Below are 19,657 nucleotides of genomic sequence, written 5' to 3' on the forward strand. Positions count from 1 at the left end.
GATGTTGGGAGAAAACGAGAGAGAAGAGAGAAAGGGGAAGAAATAAAGAGGGGGAGGGTTTGGTGAGAGACAAAAATCAGAAACAGAGAGAGAGAGAGCGAGAGAGAAATGGGGGTAGGAAAAGGGTCAAGAGAGAGGTGAAAGAGATAATCAATATTCGAGTGGACTTTTCTGTCAGCTCTGGAACACACACACACACACACACACACACACACACACACACATACACACACACACACAAGGTGTGTGTATATGTGGATGTGGATCATGCATAAAGATACACACTTGAGCACACAATTACAGTTCCAATGGTACATTGATAGAAACAAATGCGAGGAAACATTTGGCTATTTATACGTCGCACGCACACGCACACGCACACAATGATAATGGGGGTTAGCAACAGAATAGAATTCATTTTATTTCATTTGTACCTACGTACAATGAAATTCACTCTCTGCCTGTAACCCATCCTAGCTGTGCAGCTAGTAGCAGCGGGCAGCTGCCGCACCCGGGGACCAACTCCAGTTCTGCTTTCCATTGCCTTGCTCAGGGGCACAGGCAGGAGTATTAACCCTAACATGCGTGTCTTTTTGATGATGGGAGGAAACTAGAGTGCCCGGAGGAAACCCACGCAGACATGGGGAGAACATGAGAACGCCACACAGAAAGCACCTGGGATGGTCCAGGGTTCGAACCCAGGACCTTCTTGCTGTGAGGCGACAGCGCTAACCACTGGGCCACTGTGCTGCCATTGCAAGACAATATAGCTAATTCACCAGAGCGCCATCTCTCTCCTTCATGTACATATGGATCCGTCACTTGTGGAGTTTGACACAACATTTATCCACGCAACTGCTTTAAGAGCTGAGAGTTCCTGTGCACTCCCTAATGGGGTGACTCTCACCCCCTCATCCCTTCTCCCTTTACTCCTATAATCAAGGTGTGACATAATCATGTGGCACCTGGATTCTTTATCTTGTACCTCCTCACTGCCAACCCTACACCCCCCAAGTGGACATGACACTGAAATTCATGTACTGTAGGCCTGGTTCTTCTCCCTCCCCCTCATGTCTTCTAGGAGCTCAACTAATGGACAATCCTGGGCACCTGGGTCTAAACAAGCAAGGTAGGCATCGAAGAACTCATCACCTGGTCAACCCCTCCCCTAAAACACACATGTGCACACACACACATCCCCCATATCTCTATCCATCCATCTCTTTCCGCATCCCTTCCTTCTTTCGTTCTCGCCCTGGTCTTGTCTCCATGGCAACCCCCCTAGAGCTAGCTGCCCTTGGGTGTGTGTGTGATGTTGCATGAGAGTGTGTGCTGTGTGTGTGTGTGCGTACACGCTGTGTGTGTGTGTGGGCAGAGAGGCTTGTTCAAGGCACAGAACTTTAAGGGCCTTTTTTGTCTCCGCTTCTCCCTGCGGTCAACTTGACACAGGTGCTGCAGGGGAGCTCTGGGGATGACAGAGAGACAAAGAGAACAGAGAGAGAGAGACAGAGACAGAGACAGACAGACGGAGAGAGGGAGAGCGAGAGAGAGAGGGAAGGAGAGAGAGAGAGGGAAGGAGAGAGGGAGAGAGAGGGAGAGAAGGAGAGAGGGAGAGAGAGAGAGAGGGCAGGAGAGAGAGGCAGAAAGAGATTTATAGAGAGGTGGGGTGGGGGGTATAGGAAGGAAGGACTGCACAGGGCAAACTGACGAAGAAAGAAGAAGGAGAAAAGCAGTGAGATACACAGAGGAAGAATGAGTGGCCTTCTGTTGAGGGGATAAAATATAAATGAGAGCCTTCTGCTACGCAGCAAAGGACAACAGGACGCCCCGATGCCTAGTGTCTTGCTCTCATCAACCACAAGTCCATGACAGACTCCGAGCTCCAGGTCCATAATGGACCATGTGTGAGGAGCAAGTATTTCTAAAACACATTCTTATATGCTGACATCAGGATGACAGGAAGGCTGAACACATCATACGCGCGCACAGACAGACAGACACACACACACACACACACACACACACACACACACAGAACTTGCATTTCAATGCAAAACTATTATTTGGATGATCACATAAAATCCAATAATTCCAATGACATCCCACATGCAATGTAATTTGCCCCATAACCTTATATGGGTCAAGCAGACCAAAAAACCCTGCAAAAAGACACATGCGCGTACACTCACGCACACACACCACAAAGAGCTCGTCGGTAATTTAGCACAGTACTGCCTCGTAGCTATGGCAACTGCAGATAAACCAGAGCTTGGGAGATCCAGTACAGTTAATTTTCTAAATACTGCACCTTAATGGACATTTATTTCATATTTTTCCCGCAACTGCCGCCGTGGGCTATTCATCACAAATTGTGGTCACTCACTCACGGACGAACCGAGAGAGAAGCTGAGTAGACATGTTGAGTAGGACGCACTAGCAACAGGTGTGCCGTGGGTCTGGACGGTGTTGTGCTTGTTTGTTTATCTGAGAGAATATTTATGTTGTACAGTCCTAATGTGAAGCTGAAAGCTGCTAATGTGAACACAATTGCAGCACAGTTCCAGTTAATTTTCTAAATGTTGCACCTGAATGGATTTTTATTTTATTTAATTATTTGCGAGAATATCTATTTTGATTCAATTTTAAGTAAATCTTATTTTGTTAGTGGGTTGCAGCCGGTTGCAGCAGTATTGACACTTTTTTTTTTTAAGAAAGACAGAGCCATACCCTAGTTTAACTTTGAATGTTGGCACTATGACTGGTAAAGGAAAAGAACTGGCTGATATGATGGAGAGAAGGAAGGTAGACATACTGTGTGTGCAAGAGACCAGGTGGAAGGGGAATAAGGCCAGGAGTATCGGAGCTGGGTTCAAACTCTTCTACCATGGTGTGAATGGGAAGAGAAATAAGGTAGGGGTAATTCTGAAGGAAGAGTATGTCAAAAGTCTGCTGGAGCTGAAGAAAGTGCCGGACAGAGTGATGAGTATGAAGCTGGAAATCGAAGGTGTATTGATGAATGTTATCAGCACATATGCCCCGCAAGTTGGGTGTGAGATGGAAGACAAAGAAGAATTCTGGATTGAGTTGGATGACGTGGTGGAGAGGGTACCCAAGGAAGAGAGAGTGGATATTGGAGCGGACTTCAATGAACATGTTTGTGAAGGGAACAGAGGTGATGAGGAGGTGATGGGCAAGTATGGTGTCAAGGAGAGGACGGTGGAAGGACAGATGGTGGTGGATTTTGCGAAAAGGATGGACATGGCTGTGGTGAACACATATTTCAAGAAAAGGGAGGAACACAGGGTGACCTACAAGAGTGGAGGAAAGTGCACACAGGGGGACTATATCTTGTAGAAGGCACGATCTAAAAGGGATTGGAGACTGCAAGGTGGTGACAGGGGAGAATGTAGCTAGGCAGCATCGGATGGTGGCCTGTAGGATGACTTTGGAGACCAAGAAGAGGAAGCGAGTGAAGGCAGAGCCGAAGATCAAATGGTGGAAGTTGAGGAAGGAAGACTGCTGTGAGGAGTTCAGGGAGGAGTTAAGACAGGCACTGGGTGGTAGTGAAGAGTTGCCGGATGGCTGGGCAAGCACTGCAGAAATAGTGAGGGAGACAGCTAGGAAGGTACTTGGTGTGTCATCAGGACAGAGGAAGGAAGACAAGGAGACTTGATGGTGGAATAATAAAGTACAGCAAATTATACAGAGGAGGAGGTCGGCAAAGAAGGAGTGGGATAGTCAGAGAGATGAAGAAAGTAGACAGGAGTACAAGAAGATGTAGCATAAAGCGAAGAGAGAGGTGGCAAAGGCAAAGACAAAGGCAAAGGCGTATGGTGAGCTGTGTGACAGGTTAGACACTAAGGGAGGAGAAAAGGACTTGTACCGATTGGCTAAACAGAGGGACCAAGCTGCGAAGGATGTGCAGCAGGTTAGGGTGATCAAGGATAGAGATGGGAATGTGCTGACAAGCAAGGCGAGTGTGCTGAGAAGGTGGAAGGAATACTTTGAGGGACTGATGAATGAAGAAAATGAGAGAGAGAGAAGGTTGGATGATGTAGGGATGGTGAATCAGGAAGTGCAGTGGATTAGCAAGGAGGAAGTGAGGGCAGCTATGAAGAGGATGAAGAGTAGAAAGGCAGTTGGTCCTGATGACATACCTGTGGAGGCGTGGAGATGTTTAGGAGACGGTAGTGGGGTTTTTTAACTAGATTGTTTAACACAATCTTGGAAAGTGAGAGGATGCCTGAGGAGTGGAGAAGAAGTATACTGGTACCGATTTTCAAGAACAAGGGCGATGTGCAGAACTGTAGCAACTACAGAGGTATGAAGTTGATCAGTCACAGCATGAAGACACAGGAAAGAGTAATAGAAGCTAGGTTAAGAGAAGTGTTGATGGAGCAGTATAGAGAAGGCCAGAAAGAGTTGCATTGTGTCTTTGTGGGTTTAGACAAAGCATACAACAGGGTGCCAAGAGAGGAGGTGTGGTGATGTATGAGGAAGTCAGGAGTTGCAGAGAAGTATGTAGGAGTGGTGCAGGATATGTATGAGGGAAGTGTGACAATGGTGAGGTGTGCGGTTGGAATGACGGATGGGTTCAAGTTGGAGGTGGGATTACATCAAGGATCAGCTCTGAGCCCTTTCTTGTTTGCAATGGTGATGGACAGGTTGACGGACGAGATCAGGCAGGAGTCTCCATGGACTATGATGTTTGTGGATGACATTGTGATCTGTAGTGAGAGTAGGGTGCAGGTTGATGAGAGCCTGGACAGGTGGAGGTATGAGCTGGGGGGAAGAGGAATGAAAGTCAGTAAGAGCAAGACGGAATACATTTGCGTGAATGAGAGGGAGGACAGTGGAATGATGAGGATGCAAGGATTAGCGGTAGCGAAGGTGGATGACTTTAAATACTTGGGGTCAACTGTTCAAAGTAACAGGGAGTGCGGAAGAGAAGTGAAGAAGAGAGTGCAGGCAGGCAAGGTAGAGTGGGTGGAGAAGAATGTCTGGAGTGATTTGCGACAGAAGGGTACCAGCAAGAGTTAAAGGGAAGGTTTACAAGCCGGTTGTGAGACCAGCTTTGTTATATGGTTTGGAGACAGTGGCACTGACGAAAAGACAGGAGGCGGAGCTGGAGGTGGCGGAGTTGAAGATGCTAAGATTTTCATTGGAAGTGATGAAGAAGGACAGGATTAGGAACGAGTATATTAGAGGGACAGCTCAGGTTGGACAGTTTGGAGACAAAGCAAGAGAGGCAAGATTGAGATGGTTTAGACATGTGTGGAGGAGAGATGCTGGGTATATTGAGAGAAGGATACTGAATATGGAGCTGCCAGGCAAGAGGAAAACAGGAAGGCCAAAGAGGAGGTTTATGGATGTGGTGAGGGAAGATATGCAGGTGGCTTGTGTGACAGAGGAAGATGCAGAAGACAGGAAGAAATGTAAACGGATGATCCGCTGTGGCGACCCCTAACGGGAGCAGCCAAAAGTAGTAGTAGTAGTAGTAGTAGTAGTAGTAGTAGTAGAGCCATACCCTAGTTTGTTAAGTAAACCAGTTTTTTCTTTTTTTTCTTTTTCTCCAACTACCCTACTCTTCTGAGCTTTCCCGGACTTGCTCCACCCCCTCTGCCGATCCAGGGAGGGCTGCAGACTACCACATGCATCCATCCCCCAATACATGTGGAGTCGCCAGCCATTTCACCTGACAGTGAAGAGTTTCACTAGGGGGACATAGCGCATGGGAGGATCACGCTATTCCCCCCAGTTCCCCCTCCCCCCTGAACAGGCAGCCCAACCGACCAGAGGAGGTGCTAGTGCAGCGACCAGAACACATATTCACATCCGGCTGTGTGTGCATCGTTTACCTGGGGAAGAGACGGCACCAGGATGCATTATGGGAAGGCGGTAGAGGCAGTGTGAGGCTCTGGGCAGTGTTCTGTTGGGAAACCTTGGGCCAGGCTGTTCATGTGGATGTTACTGTGACCCGTACCACCTACCTAAACATTGTTCCAGACTAGTGACACCCCTTCATGGACATGCTATTCCCTGATGGCAGTGGCCTCAGGGGGAATTAATGAGTCACCTGATTGGTGTACACATGTGCACATACCCCACACACAACACACACAGACAGGGGCTTAGTGGTGCATTAGTCAGGCACAGCCCAGCTGAAAGTGTGTTTGCATGTGTGCAGACTATTAGGCATGGCTGTCAGCTTGGTGGGATGGTTTCTCAGAAACACAATATTAGAGTTACAAACACTCAGGTCACAATGCCCTCTAAATGATGTTGTCGTCCCCCCGACGCACCATCGCACAAACACAACATTTACATATGCAGTCTTGTGCACACGCACCTTTGCATGTACATATGCACAGATATACACGTTCTTACCCAGACTGACAGTCTGACACACACACATACACCACACACTCACTCACTTAATCACACACACTCACAAAAGGAAGCAGCATGCACTCAGAAAGCTGCATGTGCTGACAGGGCTTGTGTAAACACACAGGGATGTAAATGACAACAAGTGCTCCCCGTTCAACACACATTTGCCCCACGGTTTAGCTCCTCATCCAAACCATGGTTCTGTTGTTGGTTCTTTTTTAGTTTTCAGAGGGTTTTTTTTAGCTTTTGTGAGTGAGTGAGTGAGTGAGTGAGTGAGTGAGTGAGTAGTGTGTGCGTGTGTGTGTGTGTGTGTGTGTGTGTGTATGTGAGAGTGTGAGTGTGAGTGAGTAAGTAGTGTTGGTGTGTGTGTGTGTGTATGTGAGAGTGTGAGTGAGTAAGTAGTGTTGGAGTGAGTGAGTGAATGTGTGTGTGTGTGTGAGTGTGTAGTGAGTGAGTGAGTGTGTAGTGTGTGTGTGTAGTGTGTGTGTGAGTGAGTGAGTTAGTGAGTGAGTGAGTGTGTGTGTGAGTGTGTGTGTGTGTCTATTGCACTTACGTCCTGGGGGACCTGGATGAAGGCAAAGGTGTACTCGGTAGCCTGTGCTGGCAGGGTCCTGGTGCTGAATGCAGGGGGAATGGCGGCCAGGCGGGTAGACGACACCACCTCTCTCTGGGAGATGGAGGGAGAGAAGCAGGACAGGAAACAGAAACGTGACCCACTGGGGAACATCAGGCACGTTATGTTCATATTAACAGATCAATAACCTCTGATTTGGATCATCAGCTGCTGATGTGAAGACTACAAAGATGTAAACCATTAGGCGAGGAAGACGATGACAACTCTTGAGCACGAGACAGTTAAACATGAGGGAGCAAAACAGAAAGCGCGAGAGAGAGAAAGAGAAGGAGCACTTCAAATGTATCTGTCACTTTTTACAAGTGCATTAAAAGAGTAGAAAGGCAGCAATTTTGAGAAGTGCTGTACGGTCTCCATGAGAAGTGCTGTACGGTCGACATGAGAAGCGCTGTACGGTCTACATGAGAAGTGCTGTACGGTCTACATGAGAAGCGCTGTACGGTCGACATGAGAAGCGCTGTACGGTCTACATGAGAAGTGCTGTGCGGTCTACATGCGAAGTGCTGTACGGTCTCCATGTGAAGTGCTGTACAGTCTCCATGAGAGGTGATGTACGGTCTACATTAGAAGTGCTGTATGGTCTACATGAGAAGTGATGTATGGTCTTCATGAGAAGTGATGTACAGTCTACATGAGAAGTGCTGTACGGTCTCCATGAGAAGTGCTGTACGGTCTACATGAGAAGTGCTGTACAGTCTCCATGAGAGGTGATGTACGGTCTACATTAGAAGTGCTGTATGGTCTACATGAGAAGTGATGTATGGTCTTCATGAGAAGTGATGTACAGTCTACATGAGAAGTGATGTACTGTCTTCATGAGAAGTGCTGTACGGTCTACATGAGAAGTGCTGTACAGTCTACATGAGAAGTGATGTACTGTCTTCATGAGAAGTGCTGTACGGTCTACATGAGAAGTGCTGTACGGTCTACATGAGAAGTGCTGTACAGTCTACATGAGAAGTGCTGTACGATCTACATGAGAAGTGATGTTTAGTCTCCATGAGAAGTGAGGTATGGTCTACATGAGCGAGGAGAAATGGAGGGTTGTGCGAGAGCAGGAAAAGTGATGTGAAGTGGAACACAGAAGTAAGAAGGGCAGAACAAGATGCTTGATGGCAGGTAGCATGGCAGGGATGAGGGGTGGTTGCATGTCGGACACACACACACACACACACACACACACACACACACACACACACACCCACACACACACACACACACAGGTGTGCACACTGAAGCTCCATAATAAAAACCAATTCAGCTAATTTATTGCGAGCTTATTTTGCCTCCTGATTTCTCAATCTACTGTGAAATCCTAATGTCACCATAATGACGGTAGTTTACAGCTACTGAAATAAGGACAGGTGCCATTTTTCGCTTAAGGACTGTGCTTTAGTCGATGTCACCTTCGCAATCACTTCACAGCTGTTTTTATGGTCGTGCAGAGGCCCCGCTTGTCTCAGCTCCAGATGCTCAGCGGCTCTCTTGTACCACGCTAGCTGTGAATACCGACTGTGGAAGACACCAAGACCGAGCCTGCTGGGCTCATGTCAGATTACAGAACCGAAGGCATCCGGGTGGCGTAGCGGTCTATTCCGCTGCCTACCAACACAGGGATCGCCAGTACGAATCCCCGTGTTACCTCCGGCTTGGTTGGGTGTCCCTACAGACACAATGGTCATGTCTGCGGGTGGGAAGTCGGATGTGGGTTTGTGTCCTGGTCGCTGCACTAGCGCCTCCTCTGGTCAGTTGGGGTGCCTGTTCGGGGGGGGGGGGGGACTGGAGGGAATAGCATGATCCTCCAATGCGCTACATCCCGCTGGTGAAACTCCTCACTGTCAGGTGAAAAGAAGCGGCTGGCGACTCCACATGTATGGGAGGAGGCATGTGGTAGTCTGCAGCCCTCCCCGGATCAGCAGAGGGGGTGAAGCAGCGACCGGGACGGCTCAGAAGAGTCAGGTAATTGGCTGGGTATAAATAATTGGGGAGAGAAAGGTGCAACACCCCCCCCCCAAAAAAAAAAGATTACAGAACCGAGCCCATATGTGTGGAACCTGAGAAAGGTAGCAGCCCCCGCCGGTTTAGTGATGCAGGATTTCAATGGGCCAACACTTGGAAGATTTTCCTCCCGAAACGCATGTACTCCTTTTCAGAAAGGAAATTAACAGAAGGTTTAATGTTGGTCCAGTTCATTAAGCAGAGAGTGGCGCATGTGATCCTCTTTGAAGGTGCACCACAGCGTCCACCGCCGGCATCACCGGGTCAGTTAACATCCGCCAGCTCAGTTAGCTGCAAACTCAACACGGCAGAAGGGGAGCAGGTCCACACAGTTGGTTCCTAAGTGCTTAAAACACAGATTCTGTGGCGTGCGGCAGACATTCATTTTCACTGGGGATGTGTTTTACATATTTATTACAAGTTTTGTCGCACAGTAGCCGCACACCGAATCATGCATTTCATTTTGAATGAAACTTTCTTTTAACTAAATTGATTTTGGGTCTATTCAGTTTCTGACTTTGTTGCCTGGATGCAAAAAAAAATGCACCTCAGTGACGGTAACAACAGCAGAGTTAATTGTACTTGGCCAATTAACCCACTCTTCTGAGCAGTGCTGGTCGCTGCCCCACCCCCTCTGCCAATCTGGGGAGGGCTGCAGACTACCACATGCCTTCTCCGATACATTTGGAGTCACCAGCCACTTCTTTTCACCTGACAGTGAGGAGTTTCGCCAGGGGGACGTAGCACGTGGGAGGATCACGCTATTCCCCCCCCAGTTCCCCCTCCCCCCTGAACAGGCACCCCGACCAACAGAGGAGGTGCTAGTGCAGCGACCAGGACTCATACCCATATCCAGCTTCCCACCTGCAGACACAGCCAATTGTGTCTATAGGGACGCCAGACCAAGCCGGAGGCAACGCAGGAATTCGAACCGGCAATCTCCATGTTGGTATGCAACGGAATAGACTGCTACACTACCCAGACAAGGCTCCATTTTCACTTACAAGAATAATATTACACCTTTAATTTATTTGACCATGTAAACACCAAACGCGATTCAAATTCCATCAGATATTTGGGCTTTTTACATAGCTTTTTCAAGGCGGGAATTTTTTTTTTTTTTTTGAGATACTTTATTGATCCCAGTAGGGAAATTACACTCTGCATTTAACCCATCCTAGCTGTGTAGCGAAGAGCAGTGGGCAGCCACCGTGCAGCACCCAGGGACCAGCTCCAGTTCGTCTTGCCACGCCTTGGTCAGGGGCACAGACAGCAGTATTAACCCTAACATGCATGTCTTTTTGATGGTCAGGGAAAACGGCGCACCCGGAAAAAACCCACCACAGACACGGGGAGAACATGCAAATTCCACACAGAGGACAACCTGGGATGACCCCCTAAGGTTGGACAACCCCGGGGGGTTTGAACCCAGGACTTTCTTGCTGTGAGGCAACAGCGCTAACCACTGTGCCGCCCAATGTTCAGCTATTACGCTGCCTTGCCATTCTGTATAAAACGTACGAAAACGGAATGGGGCAGCATTGCTGTTCCGGCGTTAAGCGGGCAGCGGATAGTGACAAAGCCAAACCAACGTCTATGCAAAAGGGACAGCTGAAGTTGTTGTGTTACACGTCGTGACGCCTCTGCTTCTGGAACGCCGGCATGCTGTGTAAAATCACACACCCGGGTGCGATTATGCCGCCTTTGTTTGTTTCAGTGGAAAAACAACAAAAGCCGGCATAAAAAGAAGTCTCAATTATGCCATTATTGTGGGATCTCTGTGCAGAACCGACCATTGATAGAACTGTGGAGTTGGTTCTGGTTGCATCATATTGTTTTCTTGGTAAGTTTGAGCTAAGTCAACTTCCTTTTGAAGCCTTTTGAAGCATGTAGACATTTCATTTGATCAGTCACCCCCCACGCAGTTGTATCCAGCCAATTACCCCACTCTTCAAAGCCGTCCCGGCCTCAGCTCCACCCCCTCTGCTGATCCAGGGAGGACTGCAGACTACCACATGCCTCCTCCGATACACGTGGAGTCGCCAGCCGCTTCTTTTCACCTGACAGTGAGGAGTTTCACCAGGGGGACGTAGTGCGCCTCCCCCTCGAATAGGTGCCCTAACCGACTAGAGGAGGCGCTAGTGCAGCCACCAGGACACATACCCACATCCGGCTTCCCACCTGCAGACAAGGCCAATTGTGTCTGTAGGGATGTACGACCAAGCCGGAGGTAACACAAGGATTCGAACAAGCGATCCCCGTGTTGGTAGGCAACGGAATAAACAGCTATGCCCCCCGAACACCCCTGATCAGTCAACTTTATCTACTTCTCCCAGTAAATCAGAGTACGATGTGCTTGTAAGCAGACAGAGACTAAAACACAAGCAGGGGCCCACCGCCACTGTAAGAACAGACAAGAAGAGCCATTAGTGGAGGGAGCAGATGTAACGGTCGCCCATTTGAGGTTAATGGGCTCTTGACTGTTCAGATGAGACAGAGGGAGACCTAAACCATTTACTAGGGAAAACAACGGAAGAGTGATATAAGCCATAACAGATTCTGATAGCTCTGTAAATGCAGGTCTTAAAACCGAAAGACGGCGAGGTCTGGTGTTTTTTCTAATGACGGGACAGGAGCGCAAGCATGATGCCTAGACATGGCAACGTGGACCAGAGACAGGCAACAGGCCCCATCTCCACCGAGATATTTTCATGTGAATTTGGGAGCTGAGAAAAAGAAAAAGCTGAATATAAATGGGGAAAAAACTCAAACTCAGTATTGCACAATTTTTTTTAACGCTTCTCTGAGGCAGAGGAGTTGCCATGTCTGTGAGGAGGTTATGCAGTTGAGAGAGATGGAAATGGGTTTGCAGATTTTCTAAAATGGCGGTTGACCCCTGTCTGATGTTTATCTCAGTGTTTTTGATGATGGCGTCCTGCCCACATGCAGTCTGATCGACTGCTTAAAACCAGCTAATGGAAACGAACTGACCTACATCTGAATTACTTTTTACTTTTCAAAAAAAGTATGCTTAAAAATTGTCAGGGATTTGGGGTGTCTGGGTAGTATGGCGGTCTATTCTGTTGCCTACCAACACGGGGATCGCCGGTTTGAATCTCCGCGATACCTACAGCTTGGTCGGGTATCCCTACAGACACAATTGGCTGTGTCTGCGGATGGAGAGCCGGATGTGGGTATGTGTCCTGGTGGCTGCACTAGCGCCTCCTCTGGTTGGTCGGGGGAACTGGGGGGAATAGTGTGATCCTCCCACGTGCTACATTCCCCTGGTGAAACTCCTCAAGGCCAGGTGAAAAGAAGCGGCTGGCAACTCCACATGTATCGGAGGAGGCATGTGGTAGTCTGCAGCCCTCCCTGGATCAGCAGAGGGGGTGGAGCAGAGACCGGGACGGCTTGGAAGAGTGGTGTAATTGGCCAGATACAATTGGGGGAGAGAGAAAAAAAAAGGGGGGGTGGATAAAAAAAATTGTAAGGGATTTGGATGGAAACATGGCTAGTCGGATGCAACAAGGATGAGACAAACCGACAACACAACATGAACGAAAAGCCTTGAATCAAATGCGGACCAAAAAGTTAGAAAAACACAATAGGTTGTCAGCATATGACATCACGAACTACAGATGGAGGGCAGGAAGCGATTTTCTACATAGGAAGCACTATCACAAACTTTCGAAATGCCTATGTTTGGTGTCATTAACTGAGAAACCACAAGGAGTTTTTATTGAATCCCAAAAGTTGTTGTTCATGAGAGGGAAAAAAAAAAGAAGAAAGAAATTGACTGAAAACGCCAGAAAAAATAGCTCGCGATCCGTGGTCTGCGGTCGGGAGGAGCGGAGTCGGATAATATGTGTGTGTGCAGTGACCACTTCGTCAAAAAAAATCAATCTTCATAATATAATGATCATGTCCAACATATCTTACTTTCTGTTTATACCTTTCTCTCATAATACCGTCTAAACTAGCACAGTTCGGGCTAAACTAGCTCCATCTCGTCCATTCTGCTTTTCACTTCCTGCCCTCCATCTGAATGTCGAGCGTCATCAGAATCAAGCTATAGCGTGTTTTCATGTGCATTTGCACAATGTACATATGTCCAGTTGGCATGGTACAATCCCACTCAGCAGCATGCCAGGACCGAATGAACCCCCCCCCCCGCCCCGCATGCACACACACATGCATGCACATACTCTCCCTCTATGAGACTGCTCACACACAGCACCAGCGCACCATAGAGCAATGCATTGTGAGTGATATCCCACAGGCCCGGGGTGAGAGAGGACGGGCCACTTTGAGCTGTATGTATACACATGTGCATGACTGGATACACACACACAAGCAAATAAACCTCAAAAGGATGCGGTGCTTTTACTGTCAAGCATAAAAAATAAAAACAACAACAACATACATGCGAGGAAAGGTGGAGCGAGTGGAGCGTGCCTGCTTTTGTCATGAAAAGATGCAGCAGGGGGAGGAATGACATGTTCAGCTGTAATCTATTCTCTGACTGTAAAAGATACAAGAAAAGCCGGCGTCGTGTTTTTTCCGAGGGCTCGGGAGAAAAACCCAGTGGTGCTTCGGCTGTTTTAAACCCGGCAATAAGCGAGTGAACGACGTCAGGGTGGACGCAGGGAGGAGACGGCCCTGCTTTTACTTTGGCCAGGCGTTCGGCCGGATCAATACAAACCGAATTCAAACGTTTGTGCACGGGGCCTAAAATGACAGCGCTCCTCCGTCAGCGACGGAGTTGCCATTTAGGCATGCTCCATTTTCAAAGTCAGACACAAACAAACACAAACCCAAACAGACACACAAACACGCGGTAATCGAAGATACTCACATTGCCATAGTCGATGTAGAAGACATGAACCTTGGCCGGAGACTCTATTTTTTCCACTCTGGCTCTGTACCTGCAGAAGCAAGAGAAAAGTGGAGTGAGAGGAGAGACAAGAGCGAGAAAAGCAAGAGACAGACAAAGAAAGGCAGCGAGAGACACAAAAATGGATACTGAGACAGAGCAACAAGAGAGAGAACAAAATTATGACTTTGGTATGGGCATCCGGGTGGCGTGGCGGTCTATTCCGTTGCCTACCAACACGGGGGTCATCAGTTCAAATCCCCATGTTACCCCCGGCTTGGTCGGGCATCCCAGCAGACACAATTGGTCGTGTCTGCGGGTGGGAAGCTGGATATGGGTATGTGTCCTGGTCGCTGCACTAGCGCCTCCTCTGGTCGGTCGGTCGGTCGGGGTGCCTGTTCGGGGACTGGGGGGAATAGCATGATCCTCCCACGCGCTACATCAACCTGGTGAAACTCCTCACTGTCAGGTGAAAAGAAGCGGCTGGCGACTCCACATGTATCGGAGGAAGCATGTGGTAGTCTGCAGCCCTCCCCGTATCGGCAGAGGGGGTGGAGCAGTGACCGGAACAGCTTGGAAGAGTGGGGTAATTGGCCAGATACAATTGGGGGGGGGATCCAATATATATATATATATATATATATATATATATATATATATATATATATATATATATAATGACTTTGGTAGGGGAGATCTGGGAGCTGGGAGTATAGTTATTGCATGTACATAAAACTTTTTTCCAGTACTTGTATTTGTGCCCACATTTTATTCAAGCCGAGCCAAGTAAATTCAAATGAAAACACCACAAAAACAACAGCATCAGTTCCTGGAATGTACTTTATCACATTTTTTTTGTAGAAGTTTCCTTTATCAGCACCAGGACACCGGTTAACACTGTCCTGCACCGCACATGTGCGGTTTTGTCACCCCTTCTAATTTACTGTAAACTGTATGGCCGACACGTGTTGGAAACCACAGCTCCACGACTAAAGCTCATTGCTATGCGCACCGCCGCGAAACGTTCAGACATGAGTCTGCAGGCAAAAGAAGTCGTTTTCTCAGGCCGGAGACGGCTGGACATCAGTCCTCAGGGAACTCTCTCTTTGTCTGCCCATCACTTGTCTGGCATGCAACTCAGATAAACGAATGAAGGGGAGAAAAAAAACACTGGTGGGGTATCAGAGATGGAAGGAGAAAACCGATGTGCTGAATAATTAGGCCCACATGGGCTGAGAGGGGGCGGGGAGCGAGAGAGAGAGAGAGGGAGGGAGGGGGAGAGAGAGAGAGAGAGAGAGAGAGAGAGAGAGAGAGAGAGAGAGAGAGAGAGAGAGAGAGAGAGAGAGCAAGAGAGAAAGAGAGGTAGAGAGAGAGACTTAAACTGCATACGCAATTAACAGAGAGAAACGAAGAGTATAGAGAGGAAGAGAGAGACGGAGAGAGAGAGAAAGCGAGAGCGAGAGGGAGACAGAGGGAGAGAGAGACTTAAACTGCATACGCAATTAACAGGGAGAAACGAAGAGTCTGGAGAGGAAGAGAGAGATAGGGAGAGAGCGAGAGACAAACTGCATATGCAATTAACAGAGAGAAACGAAGAGTATGGCGAGTATGGCGAAGAGAGAAAGAGACGGAGAGAGAGAGAGAGAGAGAGAGAGAGAGAGAGAGAGAGAGAGAGAGAGAGAGGAAGATCAATGACTAAGTGACTGACATACAGAGTTTCTTTTCAGCATGACTGACATTATTCTAACAGCTCTTGAAAGACCCCGGCTTTCTAATTGGTCTGCTAATAAAACCAGTTGGAGTTTCACACACAACACAGGAAGACCAAAAAAAAAAAAAGAAAGAAAAAAAAGACGCAGGGACACAGAACAGTTTGAACATAAGCCTAATTAGCTTGCCAAATAACGAGGGGCCTGCAAAACACAAAAAAGCAAGACAAAAAAACACATTGTTTGACACCTACAATGGGCTCATCGCTGTGCTGCTGCGAGTCGCAGAACAACAGACCCTGTTGTACCAAACAATGGACCACGGAGAGGCAGATGAAAGGACCGCTCCCAAAAAACGAGTTGTTTTGAAAAGCATGTTCACTTGGCTTCCACTGGGTGCAAAAACAGTGAGCAGAGTTTCGGCTGATGAAAAGTTGGAAGGAGGGTAGGATCGAGGGAAGAAAAGAGGGAAGGGAGAGAGCAGCAGTCCACCTGTCGAAGTGGTGGTGGGGGGGCGGTGTTTGGGCTTTAATCAGTTTGTGTTTGCCGTGCTCCATATCAGGGTGACCTTTCTGACAAGTCATGGTGTGCAAATGTACAACAGACACACACACACACACACACACACACACACACACACACACACACACACACACACACACACACACACACACACACACACTTGCACTTTGTCCAGTGACTTCCATCTGTCCCCGTGGCCATCTGTAAACTTCCAACATCCGGTGGGGAGACTAGGTGAAGAGGAGTGTTTCCAGAACTACGAGATACCGCTTCTTCACAAATGGCATTCAACTAATTTCTCAAGCAGTGGTAAATATACAAAGTATATGTATCTTATATACATAATATCAATAATAATATACTGTGGTGATACACAATTCAGGTTAGATTCACCAGGGGCTGCTGCTCCTTTAAGGCAGACATTCAGAGTGCTAACGTAGGCACTGCTCAGAGTTTCCGGGGTGGAGCCATGTTTGCAGCAGCCTAGCGGTTAGCTGGTTGCCACGAGAGATTGTGCTGTATCGGTGTCGTTTTGTGTGGCGAGTAAACGGAATTAACTCAACTCGATCTCTCCGTCTCCTCATTCCTGCACTCCCACAATACCCTATATACTAAAGATACTGAGAGATACCAGCAAACTGAACCAGCTGGTGAAGAAGGCCAGCTCAGTAGTCGGGGTTGACCTGGATGACCTGCAGGCAGTTGTGGAGGGGAGGATGAGGAGGAAGATGGCCGCCGTCTTGATGAATTCCTCCCATCCCCTCCACGACGAGATAGTGGGGAGGGGAAGAACATTCAGTCATTTGCCCCCGGCAAACCACGAAACGCTTCGACCAGTCTTTTGTACGAACAGCCATCAGGCTCCACAACAAGACCCCCCCTTCCTACCCCCCTCCTCCTCCCGCACAAGGACTGACTAGGACTGACTCCTTGACCTCCATAGATCGCCACTGAGCTCTCTGACTTATGATTAGGCTGACTTGATCTAGTGACCCACCTGACCTTGCAGATTGCACATGGTGTACTGTTTTACATTGTACAAGTTGCAGCTGTTCACAGATGTGTGTGTATGCTATGCTATATATACATATGCATATGCAGAATATATGTGTAGATGCTGATCTCATATCTAGGATGTTTAGTATTGTTAGTATTTATGTTAGGTTTAGTATTTTCTGATGCCAAGGTGACTGACCTCTATTATCTGTCTATTTATCTCTGTTACTCTACTCTGTTGATGTCTTTTTTTACCCTCTTTGATGCTACCTACACCTGAATTTCCCTTTGGGGATGAATAAAGGTTATCTTATACATAAATATACAACGTATACTAAGCCTTTGTTTAAAAAAAAAACCAAAAACGAATGGGCATATATTATAAAACTCGTTACAAGTAAACAGAATGAAGCGATGCGGCAGAATGGCTTGGTTTGCAGTGGGGTGGTGTGTCGGGAAGAACTGAGGCCAAAGGTCAAATGAAGCAGCATTTAGAGCACTGCAAACTTTTTTTTCCCCATTTGCTGTATATTCGAATGAAACACAACAGTCAGGTGGGGTTTTGTGAGGGGCAATAATAGCCAGGCATTTATAGAAGAGTGTGAACATCGCCATGCTATTGGCCAGTTTCCGTCTGATGGTAAAAGATGATTCGTCTTCTCTTAATCTCGCTCCACTTCATTCATTGGGAATTTTTGCTACTAACTAAATAAAAAGGAATTGAAATAAGTGTGTGTGTGTGTGTGTGTTAATACGTACCACTCTCCATCAGCAAACTTGGCGATACAGTAGTCCCCTCGGCGGGCAGCGTAGGAACCCTCTACAGGCGGCTGACTGGCGATCTCTGCCCGCATTGTCTCCATTAGGCTCTCCAACGGGGCTCCTGACACAGACAACAAAAGGTAGGGGGGAAAAAAGGATGGTTGACAATAGCGGAAAGAGGGAATGGACAAAAACTCCAGGCATTTTGCATCTTGTGTTTAGCACACATGTTAAACAAGCCCTTCTGGGGACTTTTTTTTTGCATTGGACAATGCAAAAAGAAAAAGAAAAAAAGAAAACCTGTCCCATTATACATCCCCTTATAGATGTAGTTTTCACTACAAGTCAAAAAAGATCCTGTTAAACTGAACAGGTGCCCTGCCGATGTGCCAAACTCCTGCCTTGAAAAATCAGTTGTACCACTTGATACAGACAAGGACAAAATAATGTGAATCCACTTGCCAGGAGTCCACCACCACATGTCAGATTCTAGTGGGGAAAACATTTGGCTTAGGATAAGGACACCATTGGAGGTAATTTGATAGCTGTTCTCGCTTTAACAACTATGCGGCATGCAATCCATTCCACTTTACTCTGCCCTGTAGCCATTATTTCACAATATGGCCACAGTAACACGGTCAAAAAAGGAAATTCCTTGGTTTCTTGGAGCTTTTAGCCCATTAGCACCATGCTGCTAATGCTAGTTAAACCCTGTTGGGAAAATACGGCTTAGGTAAATACAGTCCACTCTTCCAATAGGCTTTTATGATCTATCAGACCATTATATCATATGCTGCTGAGCTATTACGGAGGATTCAAGGCGAAAATGTGGCCATCAATATGGTGGGAGTGGGAGAATTCACACAGTGAGTCAGGCCTCTGTGGACTCACTCACTGCAATAAATGGCAGTCTGATATGTACCTATTAGTTGCAACTGGGAAGCGGATTGTGTGTGTTATTGAGTATGTGTCTCCAAGTGTGTCACTGTATGTTTGTGTGTGTGTGAAAGAGAGAGAGAGAGAGAGAGAGAGAGAGAGAGAGAGAGAGAGAGAGAGAGAGAGAAAGCATGCACAATTCCTGGTGTTTTTGTGCAACTTTATTTAAGTGTGCGTAGGTACACCCACAATTCCTGAAATTTGCTTATGTTTATCTTAAAGTATGAGTGTGCATTCACAATGGTTTGTGTCGGCGTGCACAATCATGTGTTAATGTATACCCGTGTGTATCGGTATGTTTGTTCCTGTAAGTGCATGTGCATCCATTCTAGTATTTGTTTTCGTGTTTCTGAACTTGTGCCCGTGTAAATGCACATTGTACACGCACAAAGGACATAAGCGGAGCGACCGCGGGGGTAGAGGGGGCGACCGCCCCAGGGCCCAGGCTCAGTAGGGGCGCTGCTGGTTTTTGCAAAACCATTCCCATCAGCAGCGCCAGTGCCGAATGAAGTTTCAGCTGTTAAGAGCTACTAGTAGTTTAGTGGCCCTTTGGGTGTAATTCCCCCGCCGTCCACAATGTGGGTTCCAATGGCAGAGTGGTGCTGTTTGTCGTGGGAAAATCGTCTGTCTGTATGCGTGTATGTCTGCCTTGCTTTTTTCTCGACAGCTACTCATCCAAACAACCTCACATTACACACTGCACTTCCTTGATTCCTCAGCAATACACCAGCCGAGTGTCACGTCGATTGGATGAGTGGTTTATGAGAAAATCGAAGGACAGACACACATACAGACAGACAGAGCCTCCTTTCATTTTAGTTAGATAGTTAGACTTGC

General features: G+C 47.5%; 1 protein-coding gene across 1 annotated transcript in view; it reads right to left on the reverse strand.

Moving 5' to 3' along the window:
- Positions 1–19,657, reverse strand: part of snd1 (staphylococcal nuclease and tudor domain containing 1) — a 293,087-nt gene that overhangs the window by 27,287 nt on the left and 246,143 nt on the right. The window contains exons 19-21 of the mRNA XM_056276098.1: positions 17,882–18,005; positions 13,878–13,947; positions 6,944–7,057 (exon numbers count right to left, since the gene is read on the reverse strand). Coding sequence (XP_056132073.1) covers positions 6,944–7,057; positions 13,878–13,947; positions 17,882–18,005 — 308 coding nt within the window. The remainder of the gene's footprint in view (positions 1–6,943; positions 7,058–13,877; positions 13,948–17,881; positions 18,006–19,657) is intronic.

Source organism: Lampris incognitus, chromosome 3 (assembly GCF_029633865.1).
Source record: "Lampris incognitus isolate fLamInc1 chromosome 3, fLamInc1.hap2, whole genome shotgun sequence".
NCBI classification, from domain to species: Eukaryota; Metazoa; Chordata; class Actinopteri; order Lampriformes; family Lampridae; genus Lampris; species Lampris incognitus.